This window comes from Ammodytes marinus (genome assembly GCF_949987685.1).
Source record: "Ammodytes marinus genome assembly, chromosome: 20".
NCBI classification, from domain to species: domain Eukaryota; kingdom Metazoa; phylum Chordata; class Actinopteri; order Uranoscopiformes; family Ammodytidae; genus Ammodytes; species Ammodytes marinus.
In genome coordinates this window covers 7,001,339-7,020,346 of record NC_137224.1, presented here as the reverse complement: position 1 = coordinate 7,020,346, position 19,008 = coordinate 7,001,339, and the positions used below count along the sequence as shown (strand labels likewise).

The window sequence follows — 19,008 nt, the reverse complement described above, 5'->3', positions numbered from 1 at the left end:
TTCTCTTTCCACAGATCTGGAGCTGAACGGAATGGGCCGCTCCTCCGACAAAGGTGAAATGCCTCCTCCGCTGCCCCTGAAAGGCAACACGTCTGATTACGGCAACCTGCACGATAATCAAGACTTGACGAGTCCCTCGACGCCTCCGCCGCCCCCGCCACATCAAAGGGTATGGGAGTTTTAATTAGGACTGAGAGGAGCTCCTTAATGATGCATGGCACTTTTAATGAAACAAGAGGCACCGACACGCACTTGACATTCGGTTCATCCTCCTCCACTATCCCCGACCCCTGTAGGTCTTGTGCTAATGTGCATGCGTTCATTTGTGTCAGTGTGTATGTGTGTTCAACTATTTTTGTGATAACCAATTTGAGTTTTAGACCTTAGCAGTGAGGACATTTTTGGAAAGTGAGGACATTTGGTCCGGTTCTCACTTCGGGACAGGCCTTTAAAGGGCTGTTTGAGGGTTAAGACTATGGTTTAAGGTTCGGGTATGAATGAGGGTTAGGATTAGTTTAAGGGTTGGGCTTAGGGCATTTAGTTGTGATGGTTAGGGTAAGGGGCTAGGGAATGCATTTTGTCAATTAATGTCTGCACAAGTATAGCCGTACAAGTGTGTGTGTCTGTGTGTGCGTCTGTCTGTGCATGCATGTTTTCACACTCAAATCTCTGCCCGTACTTCATTTGCGTGTAATTTTTTTGTAATATATGTCACAGACGAGGAGTGCAGGCATCAGTCAGTTTAGCAGGGAGGGCCTGCACCCAGCCTGTCCACCCCGCTGTTATTTATACTCACCCCCCCCTCCCCTGGCCGGCCGGGCGCGGCGCTCTAGACATGATTGATTGGATGATTACTTTACCCCTCACATCCATCAGGAGCTCTCCTGCTGTTAATCAGCCGCTCGTCTCTCCACACTCACCGGCGTCTCCTGCAGCGATCCTCTCGCCTTCGCCACTCCGTTAACTAATCTTATTTATCCACTGTCACCGGCCCGCGGACAGGTAGTAAAACAGAGCCTCTGCATATAGAGCGTGGCAGCACACCGACGCTAGTGAGAGCAGATGTTCGCAGACTGTGAGTGACAGCCACTCTTCATTCATTTTCAGTCCCTTGATGGCAGACAGAGGTGAGGTCATTGACGAGCATTACTCCCTGTCTCTTCTCTGTGTTGTGATGGCTGGTGGCGTAGGAAGGGCATACAGGTGGACAGACTGGCTCACATGTCTTCTGTTTGGATTGAATAAGGATTTACATTTGTTTTTCACAAATAAACTTAACTTGACAGTTCAAGACTGCAGTGAAATTGGAAAGTTTAACTCGTGACTTATTGATCCGGGATGTTTAAATCTGTCAACATCTTTCCAACTTCAACCCCGGCTTTGAACCGTCAAGTTCATTCTCGACGTTGTATTTCGTCTTTATTCACAGAATTGTATTTCATCTTTCGACTTTTTTCTCTCTCATTTCCTTTTCTAGGCCGTGGTTCTAATACTTTTCCGCAATTCTGATGCACTTGTAGTCTGACATTTTAAAGCATCATGAATGAACTAATCTGACATAGTGATCCTCTCATCTGACATGAATGTAGTTTGAGCTGATCCTGGCACTTGTCGCCGTATTGAAAATACCTGTCAATCAATTTAGGAGTGACAGCAGCTTTAAATCCTCAGATTTGAATTTGGCTTGTAAACCTCTACTGTTGTCCCTAAGAGTATGCCAATTTCAACATGACTGTTTTTTGTCTGTTCCACAGTCCATGCCACCTCCTCTGCCCAGCAAGACCCCTCCTCCACCTCCTCCCAAAACCACCCGGAAACAGGCCTCCATCGATTCAGGAATTGTACAGTGAACAAAAGACACTTGACAGTAGGACCAAACAACACACTTGACAACACAACAATAAAAAACATCAATAGTTACCGCTTACCAAAAAAAACAAAAAAAAACGGTTGTTTCTTTTATCCCACACATTCCTCGCTCCCTGTCCACAATTGACAAGATGAATACCTCACTGTAGCCCGCCCCTTCTTATAATCTTTTTTTTTTGTACCCCCCATTCGTTGCCTTCAGTTTGAAGCTATCTGGAACAGGGAGCATGATGCACCGATTAGTATTCTGTGATTCTGAATTTGTAGATGCTGTCTGCCATGCCACAAGACTTTATCAGGACATTGTGTTGAGACATATATAAGCTTTACTGACCCACTCTCAAGTATATGAGAGCACATAGCTCATTTAAGAGTAATTCCTCTCTCTTTTATTCATATTCCCACTATGTACAGAGGTTTGTATATATGATTTTATTTTATTTCATTTTTTTTTTGTATGTGACTTGATCATGACTTTTTGTATTAACGTATCATTAGAACAAGTGGCATTTATATGAAAAAAAAACAAAAAAGGGCTTGTAGGTTTTGAATTGACAGAGTTGGAATGAGAGAACCTATGATGGATTTTATGGTTAAAAAAATTTGGAGTGCACATACACAACTAATACTCCTATACCGCATTATCATTGTTCAGACCTTGTCCTTGATTGCTGTAACCTTGGATTTCAATAATATTGACTGTTCCCAATTCACTACTGACATGACTTCTGAATAAACTTTCAAATGTATGTATTTTTAAAAAAGATGTCTGCCTCATTATTTTGGTCTACAGAGAGAGAGATGCTGAAAATAGACGCAGGTGTTTTTCATATTTATGAAATCCATAACAAACCGGCAATCTATACGTGTTCCTTCATTTCTTCAGAAAATGCTTAGTGTCTAGGCTTTGCGCCCGCTTGATTGACAGCCATCACTTCAGCCTCTTTGTTATGAACACAGAGGCGTTTTATACTGAGACTGTACGCTACGGAATGACTTCCATATACAGGCTAATGCAATCACATCTACATAATGTGTCACCAAGCGATCATTTCTCTTTTTTTTGTAAAGCCTTAAGTGTGAACCTGGAATGAGGCCCGCCATGTTTGAAGAATGGTTTAGCGGCGTAGATGAGCCAACACAACACAGGTTCCAGCTTTGCCTGCTCCGTTCACTGTTGAAATCTGCTTTTTATACAAACAGCTGAAGGTTGTCTCTGTATTTTTTTCACACTGCTCCAGCATAGTAACACATGATGTGAATAATTGAATCATCCGTTATGTTTTTGTGTGTGAAAATTATACATAGGGTGTCAAGGGACTCTCGTGCAAAGACGCACATGATGTTGACAGATTTTGCGTGATCGCTTAAATGGATTTTGACTCCAAATTATCGATTTGTGTTTGAACCAGTAAGAAAGTGTATTCAGTATCTGTTGTGCAGCAGCTTTAAATTGAATCAGGCTTGAATTAGTTTAGTCATGCATTACTTTGGGTGTCAGTGGAATAACTTCATTAGTATTAATTTCAATGACAGTGATCGTTGTTGCATGTATCGCATTCGAGGCTTACTTTTTATTTCTTTTTTTATTTGTTTTGCTCCAGTGACTTGAAACTGCTGGGAAGTTGAGCTGGAACTGTTGAACTTTCAATTTCCACACCGTCATTTGCACACTTTTACAGACCCCCGCCGCCTGTATCATAAAACCAGCTTGTGGCACCTTTTTTGTAGCGCTTGCCCCCAGGTGGCTTATATTCCTCTGCTCTCCTATTCTGCTGACACTTTGTGAGTGGGTGTCCGCCTGAAGAGAAGCGCTCAAACTCTAGCATCTGTTGTTTGAAGTTGATTTTTTTTTAAACATCTCAAGAAAGTTGGGGTTTGCACAGCTCTCTTGTCCTAATTAGGAACGCTGAATGACATATTTTCCCTTGGTGTTTCAGTTGAGAGAGGCTGTCATAGGAGACCACTTGTGCTGCTGTAGCTCTAGCATATTGTCAGAAGTCTTGTTAATATGTTGATAATTCACCCACCCGTTTCTTTATTGATCATCAATAAACCGAGTAAATAACACTGCCTCCGAATTTAATTCTCAAGATGTACCAATCAATATATATGTAAACCAGTGTATCTTGTACCAATCGTTGGTGTTCCCTCTTTCCTCATGTGTATTGTTAAACAGAAAAATCCAATCTGCCGTGGCGAAGACCATTTATTGTTGTGTACATGTTACAACAGCTGAATTGAAGGTACCCTATGCGCACCATATAGGACCTTCATTTTATCATGTTCTTCCTATCTCCATGATAAATTGCCCTGCAAACAGAAAGAAATGGACTAAGTAATATTCAATAAAAATGCAACCAATACCAATGTTATTTTTTTCTCCTGGTTCCCCTATTGCCTCGTTCTTTCTTCCAGTTCCTCTCAAGGCTTGACTACCTGACACCCTCCATGGGCCATTAACCGTGCTACAGTGCGGCGCCGTACTATGCTTATTCTAACAAAAACAGGGTGGTGTTGATTAAAGCCTTTGCTCAGTGCTAACGCACATTTCGACCCGCTTGCATGGTGACTTCGACACAACACTGTTGGAATGTATGGTTTCAATTGATTCCATGTGAAAATCTTTTGGACTGTATGTGACGCCGACATAAGAAAAACAAACGACCTTTAATGGCCACTAACTAATCATCCAAACCTAATCGCCGATCAATAACTACAAGCGAACAAATGCATGTGTTAGGCACTGCACTGCTTAACAACATGAAGGCAATGCTGGTTAATGCATTGATGATTTAAAGCACACACGTTGTTCACACAGTGCTAATGCAATGTTTTCACCTCCCCCCTATATTGAACCATAATGGAGCTGAGCAGGATTTTTTTGCACTATTTATATCAAAGACTAATAAAAAATATAAAAAAGTTTGGACAAATCAGTCCCTCTTTGAACTCAAGAAAATAAATATACAAACCAAATGAATGTAACAGGTGTTACACTAGCATTGAGGATGACTCGAGCCTTGACTGTGAGCCATCACATACCTTACCAGGACCCTAAAGAAGAAAGAAAAATAAATGGAATTTAGCCATTACTCAATGTACTAATTAAACCTTTGCTTTTCCTACTGTGACATGTCAAATTATCTGCCAATGAACAAAAGTACATTTTGTAAGCATTCACCCCTCTTTACTATGACAACCCCACCTCATTATTACTGGTGCAACAAGTTCTTTAAGAATTAACACCTAGACAATAAATGAATAGATGAAACACTTAAATCCACAAGGTCTAGCTGTTCAGACAACATCTTGGCAAGAACTAAATCATGAATATAAAGTATTAAAAAATGTTCACAAGGTTGAAACGCAAAACAAAAGTACAATGGCACAGCTGTAAATCTACCTTGAGAAGGCCTGTGGAGGGGTCACGTTGGAGACTGGAGACACGGCGCGTACACAATAACTGCCGTCCCTGTAATTTAAGAGCAGTTTTATGAAAGAGAAAGCCCCTTGCCTCACATGACATGGAAGCGGTATGAGACTCATAAATGGCATCAGGGAGGACAACCTGCAAAAGCGAGAGTGTGTCATGGAAGATTTATATTTCCAGCAAGATAATGACCTATCCAAACGTGAAGACAAAAAGCCACACAGGGCTTCTGAACAACAATGCTAACGTCCTCAAATCCAGGCCCCAATCCAATATACAGTATTTGTAACAATAATAAACTTTACAGTCAACTTTATTGATACTGCTGTTTTCAATGGCGCAGTAAGGTTTCAGTAAAGCAAGGACCTACAGTAAAATAATAACAGGATAGAAAAACATAAATATAAAAGCACAAAAATAAACAATGTTATAAAATATCAAGGAGTTAAAAAGAGTGGTTTTGGTGTGAAGAAACAGAGTTTAACCAATTACAATGATGGGTTGTGTCCATATGTACAGGCAGTCAGAAATCTATCTGCATAGACTTAACGGCTGTAATTGCTGGCAAAAGGAACCCCTACTAAATATTGACTTGTGGGTAGCTAAATAGAAGTGGTCAAACAGATTTGTTTTCATTAGGCCATTACAAAGTTTTCCTGATTTAAAGTTTCTAGGCAACACTTAAAGAAGTCCAAAGGAGGTCCAATACAGTGTGACCTGCTTATTGCATTCCAGTGATAAGTTTGTTCTCTCCCTCTGTGAGGTGGGAATAAAAAGTTTCATCAATGGCATAATTCACTTATCAAGAATACCTAGTGCACACTCAATATCTGGCTTTGCAATTGAAAGGGGATAAAGGGTGACGCATTTCAGCAGTGGTAATATTACATAGTTAACTGGCAGCCGTTTCAATAGGGCTCTCAGTGATTTGTGCTCGGGCATTATACTTCGCCCGCTCGCTCCTCATAGCACAGGGAAATGCATCGCTTAATTGAGAGGATTTCCAGGGGCTTTGTGGGGGGGGCGGGAGGGGGGGCTGTGAGCTAGCTCCTTCTATCCACAAGGAATGTATTTACAACGCACTCTATCCCCATCTCATTTGTCATTTCGACCTGTAATAATGGGTATATTTTCCTTCCCTCTTTACACACTTTCATTTGTTGGGAGGCTGCAAATGTGCATGGTCCTCTTTAAATGTATCCTTTGCATAATGTAAGAGAATAATATTTCCATATATCAACAGCTATGCTTTTAGTTTGTTTTTGTTTTTCAAATGGAGACTTACTACAAATAACAGACATGTTTGTGGTTGGTTTTATACTGTTAATGTGGCAAGCATTCAGGGAATACATAGCTTTTCAGGAGATTCAACTGTTAGCTGTACGGATTGATTTTTGTTTGGGGTTGAGATATATTATATGTTGCTTAAAGGAGGAGTCAGCCATTCTGGAGATTGCTTTTTGTCAAAATCGGTGAATATCTCCTCACAATTTCCTACCTGTCTTTACTGTGTGTGCAGTGCACTGAAAAATGAATCTGGTGTTAATACACTAGTATAAGCAGTTATGTAAACAAAGGTGGCCCACCATCAACATACACGTTTACAGAGCCTAGCCTATTTTTTTTCAGCTGGCACACAGTAGCGGATCATGAAGGGATATTCACAGGTTTGACAACGTGCTTTTGACCACAACCATTCTCCAGACTCGCTGTCTACACCTTTAATTGCCAACATAAATGTATGAAAACCCCTAATCATATAGGTTAGGTAAAATTAATGTTTGTTGTTCAGTAAAAATACATTTAGCAAAAAACCTTGGCAGTGCACATTTACAGACAAGACTTGTTCACTTAGTTGTTGTGTCAAATGCCATCCACCTCTCTGTCTTTATGCTACATTTACTGTAGCTGTCGAATAAAGAAGAAAATGTATCCATTATATAACATGGTGATTGACATTCTAACTGTCAACTGTCGAAAACTAAATGTACAGCTGCCTGTCGTAAATAAACATGTACCCTCGCCGGCAGTCAATAGATGTCAACATGACAGTGCAGTGCTGTGCGTAGCTGTTACAGATAGTGTCATGCAGGAGCCATAAGGCCCCTTTCTATCTCACCACAGTTGTCAGTGAGTTGGTGCAGTACACTGACTAAATGAATTGCGTTCAATGACAGAGCAAACACATCTTGTGTGGCCAGAATAAGGCTTTAGTTACTCTGTTGAGTGAGCGTCGGCATTGCATGCTCTGCAGTAATATCAACTTGAACATTGTCATGGAGTCAATTCAACCACTCACCTTTGTCATTCTAATGCTTACTGAAGATTCTTTATTCAATTTCTGTAAAATCATAGTTGCAGAATTTAATTGAGAACATATTCTGTAATTAATGTAATTGCAGTCCTTGTGTAAAAGAAAGACATGATTGATCATGCTGTTGGACGCCAGTGGATGCAGTAGACTTGAGCTTTAATGATTAGTTGAATAATCGGGTAGTTGATTGCCAGGAAATGATTAGCAACTTGATTAGTAATTGTGATGATTACTTGACCTCAAATATTTTAAGCTCAAATTTTTTCTTCCTTTTCAAAGTCATCTACAGCAAACCCAATCTTTTTGGGTGTTAGACTGTTAGTTGGACAAAACAACAAGCGATTTGAATAAGTTAAGATGGGTTTTGGTGAAATATGATTAACCTTGATTTGACTTTTTCCTAACACTGTGTATCTTCAATGATCACTGAAGTCGATCAGTCTAATCAATAAATAATGAAGGACTACATAAGTTGCAGTCCTACAGTACATGGTCTTGGACTTGGAGTACTCAGAACTTGGAAGCAATTTGTTAAAACCTATCTTTATACAAAATATATACACGTAAGTAGGCCTACAATACGAACCAAAAACTTATCTTGGTTTTGAGAAGGAAATATTAAGATATGTCCCCTCTATAAGGTCAGGACCACAAGCTTAGGACCCATATTAGCTGATATTGCACAAGACCCCCTCAGGGATCTTGGTGCCCATGGTTAGTTACCTGCTCTGCCCAGTTGGTTATACAGCCTTGCATTTGTTCACTTATGGCTCTCGGACATTTCACTTTATTCTGGTAAAAATAATCAGTAGTTTGCTGCCCTGCTTCTAAATGGGCCGAAGTAATTACTGATTTTGAGTTACAAATTTTGTCATAGTGTTACAGTGTGAGATATTTTGCTGCTTGGTGTTTCTCATCTGTTGAAAGATCTTACACCTGCACTGGTAGCCATCAGCCAAGGCTTTGAGTGAACACCTTTTAACGTTGTTTTTCGGTGCTGCCTCCAACTTTACACACTCCAGACAGACACTCCATCACTTTCTTATCAAGAAGGGCCGTCACGAGCAGCTCTTACAAGACTAGGACAATAAAGCATAGGAGAAGCTGAGCCCATTAGCGTGTATGTTATTTTCTGCTGCATTCAGCAGTACATACAAAATGCACATTCTGTACTTATTATGAGAGCCAAGTGCTGGTGATCTATTATAGCTGAGGCTATTATGAAGCACTGGGTTTTCCCAGTCAGTCAGTGAGACGTGTTGCTATAGAAACCTTACCTAGAGATGGGGCGTGGAGGACTGGTTTGATGAGGAAGCAGAGTTTCCCAGCTTCTTTCAGCTTCACACGGAAATAGTTTAGACGTGCCATAGGCATGCTGGCCCAGTAGCATAATATTGATTTGAGCCGGTTAATAAGATCTTTGTAATTTGGTCTTTTTGATCCCACGTCTATATTTTCCAGCTGCTTCAGAAGTATTTCTTGTGAGTTTTCGAAGAGATGGATATTTTTCACAGGTTCCCACCGATACCATGACAGACTCATTACTAACTCCACTGAGAGCAAGGTTTGCATTATGGTTCTGACTGTTAAATGGCAAAAAGTGATTCATTCTCAAAAGCTACATACAGTCCCTTACGTCTGACATTATAATACACTGACCTTTTCAGAGCAGAATAAATGTATTATTACTGTCATATAATGACACCATTCTAAAGCAACAAAGTAAACTATGAGCAAATTTGGAGAAATGTAAAGGTTGTGTATGGACACTATCCATGTGCACTCAGACAGTTAACTTCCAGATAGCCAAACATATGTCATCACTTTCACTTTAAGGCCTCTGTATTTCCTAAATTTCGGCATGATTAAAATCGATACAGTGATCAGATTGTGGAATTTGATATATTTTTGCCTCCCAGAAGGCTGCACAGCTTTGTTGATACATGGATATTGTAAATAGTGTGGTTTATTGAGTAATGTTGAAATTGTCACGTCTAAAGCAATGCTGCCCTCACCTGGATGAGACTGCTAGTGCAACCTGCGTGTCCTATCATCACTGTGCAGATGAGTAACTAGTGTGACATAAACCTTTGGATTGGCCTCATAATTTATCGTTTTAATTACACCAGCACCCTGTTTTATCAGTTTATGTCCACATCATCTTTTCACCATTGAATTGAAGCATCGGTTGTTTAAAGGGGGAGTCAGTGATTCTTGAGAATGCTTCTTGTCAGAAACATTTTTCTCCTCATGAACACATGTCTGGACATGTTGCTGGCTACGGTGGGCCCCCATTTTTGACATACCTTTTATTTACATGTCTGTTTACAGTGCCTAGGCTGTGTATTTACACTGGATTTATTTTTTCAGCGCACACACACATTACTGAATATTGTGGGGAGATATTCACTGATTTTGACAAATTGATTTTGACAAGAAGCATTCTCCAGAATCACTGACTCCACCTTTAATGGGTGATCAGATGTTTAAAGTTTGAATATCATCGCTTACAAGTATCTCATCTTCATACCAAATGTCTAATTCTCTAAAGAATACACTGGGGAAAAAACTGAGTATTTTTAACCTCTCTGCAGCAAAGTGTGATTTTGGCTCCAACAGACCGGTATAGCATCTGATCCCTTCCAAGGATGTAATCAGGAGCAGGGGTGTAAATCTGTCCAGCACAGGAGAGAATTAAGCTAATGCAACCGGCAGCAGCAAAGCAGAAGGCCAAGGCTGGTTGTATTTCTTCCCTTTGGTCAGCGTGCCGTCTGCAGGGCTGACACCTTAGACACACTGCTACAGCCAAAAGCTTAATTGGTCAGATGGGACTACTACACAGAGAGGAACATTTGATCACTAATAAGAAACATATTGTCCTCCTTGGGCCCCTCACGGGTAAACAAATAGCTAGTGATATTTATGTAGGTGAATTATTTTTTTTTTTTTTAGTCGAGACTATCGACCACAATGGATTGGAAGCAAACTTTAACGTGCCCTATAGCAAACAAAAGTGATTGGTCACTTTGGTGTCTGGGCGTCAGTGTGAATAAATGATGTATGTGCAGAGTTATGACATCTATATTCCAAAAAGGAAACATTTCTCATGCGCTCACCTTGAATCAGAGTTTGAGGCATTTTGTGACATCACAACCGGTTTGGAAGCCAAGCATATAGTCCAAACGTGCTGTTTTACACAAGTGTGGTGTGGAAAGATAGCATCTAGGTGCCCCAGTATGTCAAACTTTTCCTATTCCTAGATTATATGTTTCTGAAGGAGGGGGAGAACGAATAAATGTGATTTTCAGAATAAATTAAGTGACGTTTTTTTGTATTGACACAAATGAATGAAACCAATCTTATTATTTTTTACATCTTCAGACAACGTCACTTGTGTGTTGACCTTTCAAAATGAGTTATTTATGCAGAAGCCAATTGTTTTATCCAACAGTCATTAAATAGTCAGTAAATACTTTTAAAATATGACACAATGTGAAACATTTCATAAGAATACTCATTAGTCACCTATTTTAACTCTTGAAATTGTTTTGGAAAATGTGCAACGCTCAGCCAGAGATCCTAATGTGAATGTGCCTTGCGGCGGGTAAATGCCTTGGCCAATCTTAAAGAATAAAGTGTAGAAATGAAAGATGCTCCGAGGCCAGACAGATGCTCTGCCTGCCAAGTTTCAAGATCACAACACTCCAACTGTCTTTAATCTCCTCGCACTGCAAGGGCTGCGGTGGAATTAACTTTCTCGAGAGCAAGCTTATTTTCTTTTTTTTTCTTTTTTTCTCATGTCACTCTGCATCCAGACTGATCATTAATTAGCAGTCAAGCTGAGTGTGTCTGTTTGGCTTTGTTCCTCCACTGGGGGGAGACTCCGAGAAGGACAAGGCCCCTTTGGCTGCACAAAAGGATACGTTTGTTTACCCTGTCAGAATGAATGACTTTATCTGGGCCTCTCATGATTTCATTGGCTTGAAGTACATCCAATAGTGTAGTAATTACTTCCAAGCAACAAACAGTTTGTCTATCTTACTCACACAGCCTCATGGGTGAAACCAAGGCTGTCTGCAGTAAAACGTGCCTTGAGGGCCTTTGATGATTCTAGCGTGGTTTTAGCAGTAATCCCAGAAGTAAAAATGTGCCGATAGATTATAATAGTGAATGGATGATGAGAAGTACATACTGATGATTCTCCCATCACCTACAGCAGTGGTTTTCCTCTGCTTACATCCTGAAAGGGCCTGCGGTGACTCTGGCTATGCCTCTCTGACCTCTCCGGGATTGACTTGATCTCTCAGAGTAAAAAGCTCCCATGACCTAAAGAAAAAGGCTTGAGGAAACAGGGGAAGAAGACAGACATGGCAGGGCAACAATAGACCCCCCCGCCCCCCAACACACACACACACACACACACACACACACACACACACACACACACACACACACACACATTCACACATTTGTACGCCTATACTCATATACTTCATTGACATAATGCATTCCGTAGCCCCATGCCCTAACCATCCAAACTAATTGCCTAACCCTAACCCTTACAATAACTTCTAATTTGAACCTAATTCTAACCTGAACCAAGTCTTAACCCTCAAATAGCCCTTTAAATAAGTGAGGACCAGGCAAAATGTCCTCAAATTCCAAAAATGTCTTCTCTCCAATCGTTAGAAGCTAAAACTGGTCCTCACAAAGATTCCTGTACAAGTACACACACACACACACACACACACACACACACACACACACACACACACACACACACACACACACACACACATAACCACACACAAAGTCAGCATGTTTGAACTATTACTTTACAATGCCATGGGGGGCTTGGGATTGCCATGCCGAGCCACAGTTGACATCGCTGAATTTAATCCAATACTCATTATTTCTGCCTAGGATTAATCAACCTAATTGCAAGAAAATAAATAGGGATAGGATGAAAGTGTTGTTTTAATCTAAAATTCTACGAATGTTAAACTGCAGAAATGCATACAAAATACAAATACTAAGGGATCATACCTGGGCAACACGAAAACTTTCCTGAGGAGGAGCATCATTGCAGTATTTGCTTGAATTCAGGTGTCCAGTCAGCAGTAATTAGCAGTACAGGGTGTTGGACACCTAACAGGTTGTGTTGTTTTTCTTCTCGGGGTTAAATGCCACCTCCCCCCCGCGGAGTCCACGGCTCGCCACCGCTGTACAGCCCGTGGTCGGTACAACACCTCCGAGCCAAACAATTACATCAAGGTCATGGAGAGGAGGAATGTTCTGCCGATTAGTGCAGTGGAGTCCAGTAGCAGCAGCAGCAGAGCCCTCTCTTTACGACCACAGATCTGAACGCACAGGCCACTCAATAGGTAAAACTGACCTGATTTCATTCATGACCCCTAAAGTTGCTAAAGAAAGAGATTCAGGCCCCGAGCTCCAAAAAAACGCCAAAAAAAAATTAAAGAGTGGAATATTTTTAGTTGTGTTAAAGAAGAAAAAAAGCCTTAAACAAATTTAACACACTTAAACCGAAGAAGGTCTCTTCCGCCCTCCGCTCAGTCGAAACTAGTGGAGGTCGGCACTAGAAGCCACCAGGGTTGGCTAGGTCCCTTTGACCAAATTAGTAAAATAAAAACATGATTTTACTGTTGTTTACAGGTATTCCTATTTAACTCTATAACGTTGAAGCATGCAAGTTCAAGAACTACAGCAAATATCCTGTAAAAAATATATATATATTTTTAAATGTTTTCACATTAAAATAAAGTTCATGGCTTTTCTTCCGATTTCAGTTTTCACTTAGTAAAATCCAATTTTAGTTTACCTATAATTCGACATGTAATGTAGGCTTATGCAGGCTTGATGCAGAAACCTGTTGAACGCGTTTGATGTTTACTTTGTGTTTATTGTAAAATTCACAAAGATAAATGTACCAGTATGACGTAATTACAGATTAGACATGTATTTAATTCCAGGGCGGGTAGGACAGTAAGCCTGCTGGGGATATTATTGTTTTTACACGAGACACTTGTTGACACTAAACTTGCGGCACTTGTGAAGTGTTTATTGCAAACGAGTTTCTTTTTAAGAGGAGGTGGCTTTTTTACAAACACACGCCGGTCGCAGTTGTTTGGGGTTGACACTGTCTTGCAGATATTTCAACGAGTTCTAACATGGTTACAACCGTATGCGTAAATGTTATTCTTTTTTATCAAGTGATTACAACCCTTATTTCTTTTTCACCATAAGTAGGTACTTCAAAAAGTATTTTAGACGCTTATTTTTTAATTAAATCGATAGGGATTTTTTTTATTCAGACATTCACTCAAGTCTGGCAGTATAGGCTAAGAAAATCCATGCGCCCTATAGCTGGAGCTGAAATAATTTCTTTGAGTAAATTATCCGAATTTATTTGGAACCCGTAAAAGTTCAAGTCATTATTGCTGAGACCTCGGATAGTTAATCGTATTAAATAAATCATAAAGTGTCACAGCTCCTGTTCCCTTTTTCTGTAATGAGTTTAAAACTACTCCTAAAGACGTTGCCATGGCTAACACCAGCCCCAGTGCTTAACTACGCACGAGAAAAAAAGTAACTCTTTCACACCTTCCTTAATGAGAATATACCTTAAAATAACACAGAGCTCAGCATTGCAGTTAGAGGCAGTATCGGCCGCTCATTGATAGGGAAATTGGCTCATCACGAACTGGGCTGCACTGCGAGAGACGCCAGAGGGGGTGTGACTGACCATCCCCAAAAAAAGTTTTCTTCAATGGGGGCTACCTGTAGAGTCTCCGGGCGCTGCAGCATAAATACTCCCTCCCTCTGAGGATGAGTTCAGTCCTGAGGGAGATCGAGACACAGAGACGAAAGTAGCAAGGTTTATTTTGGGGGGTGGAATCTGGTTTGGGGCGGATTATGAACGCTTTTGGACATCAACCATCTACCCAGCAGAACAACACCAGCAGCAGCCCTATTCAGCACCACAGCGCGCAGGAGATCCTAGACATGGCCGTGTACTGCGACAACTACGGTGTGTACCAACAGAACCTGCACCACCATCACCACCAACAGAGGCCGCCGACGCACCCCTCCAGCTACGGCCTTGGGGAGTACTCCTCCGCGTCGGCCAACCCGTACCTGTGGCTGAACGGACCGGGCATCAACTCCTCTCCTTATCTGCCCGGGAACAACGGCACGTCCTACATTCAGTCTGGATACGGCTCCAACCAGAGGCAGTTTTTGCCGCCTCCCACCGGCTTTGGTGGAGCGGACCTGGGCTGGCTGTCCATCTCCAGCCAGCAGGAGCTCTTCAAGATGGTCAGACCGCCTTACTCCTACTCGGCGCTGATTGCCATGGCCATACAGAACACCCAGGACAAGAAGTTGACTCTGAGTCAAATCTATCAGTACGTGGCGGAGAACTTCCCCTTCTACAAGAAGAGCAAAGCTGGATGGCAGAACTCCATCCGCCACAACTTGTCCCTGAACGACTGTTTCAAGAAAGTGGCACGCGACGAGGATGACCCTGGTGAGTGTGGAATATGTTTACCAAAATGTATAGTATTTCTGTGTGAGATGAGGCCTACTTTTATTTAACATGCCTCATGAATTGGCTTGAATCATATTTGGAATATTATTTCTGATTTGCTTGTTCCTGATCAATAAGAAAACAACTTTTTAAATGTGTTACACTGCTCCTGGAAGTTGTCAGTTGGATTCAATTAGGAAATTAAATCAACAAAGAAGGGCAAGTTTGAGCTGAAAAAACAAAAAGTGTCCTCCATATTTTAACCCCTTGCCTCTGTTTCTTTCTCCAGGTAAAGGAAACTATTGGACGCTGGACCCCAACTGTGAGAAGATGTTCGACAATGGCAACTTCAGGCGGAAGAGAAAGAGGAGAGCTGACCTAACCGCAGGAGCTGACAGTGCTGCCTCTCTGCCCATCAAGTCCGAACAAGACGGCTCGCAGTCGCACAAGCTCTGCGCCGACACCGCCAGCCTCCTGAGCTCGTCCCCGCCCAGCCTGCACGGATCCCCGGCTTCCACTGAACCCAAGTCGTCCCCCTCTCCAGCCTCCACGGAGCACAGCCCGTGTTACAACAGTTTCGTGTCCAACGTCAACTCGTTGCTTGCGGCCAACGGCAGCAGCGATGTCTCCCGGGGGAATACTGCCGTAGTGGAGCGGGACTACGGCTCCGGGCATCCCCAGAGCATGTCGGGACTGGGCTCCTACTCGCCCTCTTTAATCACCCCACTGAACTCTGACAACAACAGAATGAACTATTACACATCAGTACAGAGCCTCTCCAACCATTTCAGTGTTAACAACCTCATATACAGCCGGGAAGGAACAGAGGTGTAGACCAATAGCTGTCTTGTCTTCGTCAGTGTTTTTGGATTAAAAAAAAGTAATTTATCACCCATTGTAAGCCTTCACATTTCTTTTGCAGCCTGCTGTCGTTCCTTATTACTCACTCTCTGGTTTAGTAAAGGCCCTCATCCTAAAAAAAACTATAGCACTGCACTGAACTGCTATTGTATCCACAGTAACCTCTCCTAAGTGGGACTATGTGTTTCCCTGTAATAGAAATGTTCATGCTTTTCAAGTGACAATTTATCTCTCATGGTTTGCTATAATGCAATTGAATGAAAACCTGTTTGATTCACTCATGAGCCCGCAGAATCTATCTCTTAACTGACTTTACCTGTGTTGTTGTTTTTATACTTATTGTAGCTGCTCTGTTGGGGGTCGCCTGTGTCTTGGAAAAGAGGACACCTATGTACAGAAATTATTTTCATAAGAAGATGTGACATGCCATGTATTTTCGACTGAATTTTGTTTTGTGGTCTATATTTAAACTTGATGTTTGAATAAAAGTCATTTATTTTAACTCCATAATCATGCGTCATTTTCTATATATTTATTTTTCATTATTGGATGTTGACAAAGTTAGAAAGAAACCCAGTGATTCTGTGACTGTGCTGAGACATTGACTTTAGATAGTAATTTATTAGACATGCTTCGTTTTTCTCCTATTTTGGTCTAGGTTCTGGAAGCCATTTCAGGTCTTTTCTTAATTTTTCCTGATGAAAAGCATATTCAAATTCCTATAAGTCTCCTATTAGGACTAACAGAGTGTATTGTTTGGTCGTTTACATCTTTTTCAACTTAAATCAATTGTTATTTTTCATATCACATAATAATATTATTGGATTGTTTTTTTTTTTTGTAGAATTTCTTAATGTTAATTGACAGTTTAGAATATGCTGTTGACAGTGCTCTGATTCCTGTCTTTCTCTTAGCCACAATCAGTCCCCAAAAAAAAATGGCCTTAAAAAGATTCTGATTTAGTTCTCTAACGTTTTTGTTATTCCAAGCAAGTTCTTAATAAACCTGTATGAATGCTTTCGGGAGGCTGTCAGGAGATCTGAAGTCAAGTGGCTGTAAGCAGTAAAGTGTGTAAGACAGAGACATTTTCCGCTTGTCACTTCCAATAGCCCCGTTTCTACAAGCAATCAGACCTTTAACTCACTTCCACCAGGTTCATAAGTTCAGCTTTTTGTCTAGGCTGGATTTGTACTGCGACTGGGCCTGTTTGATGTTAACCTGCTGCTTTGCCGAATATTGCACCTGTTTCCATCTATTCCCAAAGTCTTGTCACGCAAAACGCTGCCTGTGTGTGTGTGTGTGTGTGTGTGTGTGTGTGTGTGTGTGTGTGTGTGTGTGTGTGTGTGTGTGTGTGAATCCTGTTAATGGGATTTGTTTTGTTTTGTTTTTTTTGTTTTCGTATTGGGAGAATACTGTGGAGGAGCCTCGGCTGAACAATTGAGGAGAGAGTTCAATGGCATGTAGTGTCCTTTTGTGTTGAGCTTGTGAGCCAGTGGGGGGACACAACAGAGAGGCCTGCTATTATTGAGGAGAAAATATAACGCAGCCCCAGTGTAGGCAGCGGAAATGTTCAAGTGATTTAACGCCCCACTCCCGTTTAGTTTCCAAACAATATGTATACGCACGGAATCAAAGCCTGTAAATAAAAGGAAACACCTCTTAATTGGCGGATAATTGAAATCAGTCAGGCGCTCTGTGGTCGGGAATAAAAGAGAAATTAATTGACAAGACTTTCGTGCCTCCTTGTCGGAACACAATGGACGCTGGCAAATTCAGGAGATCCCCTCCTGGGCTCAAATGAAAATATTGCCATCTGAAGATCTGGGAACAAATTATCTCCCTCAGGCCACATTTCGCTCTATTATCTATGGAGCAGGGCCACGGAGCGGACAAAGAGGATTTTTGTTAGAAAGGAGCAGGTTCTCACAGTAACAAGTTTTCTGTTGAAATCCTCGTCATGTCCAATGAATGGTGTGTGTGTGTGTGTGTGTGTGTGTGTGTGTGTGTGTGTGGAGCCCTCTCCCCATTCACAGGCCTTTTAGGTCTTATTGCTGTCATTTCCTGAGCCATCTACTCAGTCTTAACTATATTTTTTGCACTCAGTGTGGCATGTTCAGTGTTTATTGAACAAAATATATATACTCGTGCCACGTTATACTTCTATTGTACTGCAATTTGGATGCAAATATTGCACTTTCTACTATACTGCATTTATTTGCCAGTCACTTGTTATGGTTATTTATCTGAAATGGTCCATTCTGGATCATTTGAACTTTTTGTAGAAGTATATTTTATTGCTTATTCTTATTACTGTATTTGTTCATGTACCTTGAATGAAGGACTTTTACTTGTAACACATGTGAAATTGGTACTTTTACCTGAAGGTGCACTTTGCAGTTTCAGGGATAGGGGATTTGTTTACATTTTCAGAGCCTGCAGTTAGTTTACAAAAACATGTTTTCTCCACAAGTAATTCTTAGTATTGAATTATTCTATCATAAATCAAAACAAAATGATTTTGAACCCCCAGAACCAAGCGTGAGACTAGAATATGTGTGTGTAAACAAAGCTGTGGGCCCTGCTGCTGCAAACAACAAAAGTGAAACATTTTCAGGTAGCTTTCTAACTTCAAACAATGTTCCAGGGATACAATTTTCCTGTGAGGGAAGATTTTTTTAAATTCAGTTCCGTGAGTTTTCCTCAGAAATTGTTCACTTGTCTGACACCCCCAAAGTTACACAGTTCACCTGTTAAAGATCTCGGTAAGGTACAACCCCAAATCTGTGTGCAATGCAACCATGCACATCCACCTGCTTTCCAAACTCGATTCAGCCCTGTGAGTTCTCAGAAACGTTACGCTCCAGTGCCCCGTGCCTGTAGACACGTTTACTGCAGCTCTCTAGAATATCAGTCAGGCCACCATGTCTCTGATGCTCCACCTGCTGCAGGGCTGAGGGCACATAGGCCCAGCAGAATACACCAGCA

The 19,008-nt window shown here is 41.3% G+C and overlaps 2 protein-coding genes across 2 annotated transcripts in view; both read left to right on the top strand.

Moving 5' to 3' along the window:
• dock1 (dedicator of cytokinesis 1) overlaps positions 1-2,589 on the top strand; it is a 172,877-nt gene extending 170,288 nt beyond the window's left edge. The window contains exons 51-52 of the mRNA XM_080049354.1: positions 15-169; positions 1,755-2,589. Coding sequence (XP_079905480.1) covers positions 15-169; positions 1,755-1,850 — 251 coding nt within the window. The 3' untranslated portion in view covers positions 1,851-2,589. The remainder of the gene's footprint in view (positions 1-14; positions 170-1,754) is intronic.
• An 11,960-nt stretch (positions 2,590-14,549) lies between these two features.
• foxi1 (forkhead box i1) lies at positions 14,550-15,996 on the top strand (the record flags this gene model as incomplete). The annotated part of the gene is made up of 2 exons (XM_080049398.1): positions 14,550-15,162; positions 15,452-15,996. 2 exons carry the CDS (start codon positions 14,550-14,552, stop codon positions 15,994-15,996), a joined length of 1,158 nt encoding a protein of 385 aa, XP_079905524.1.
• Between the last annotated feature and the right edge of the window lie 3,012 nt (positions 15,997-19,008).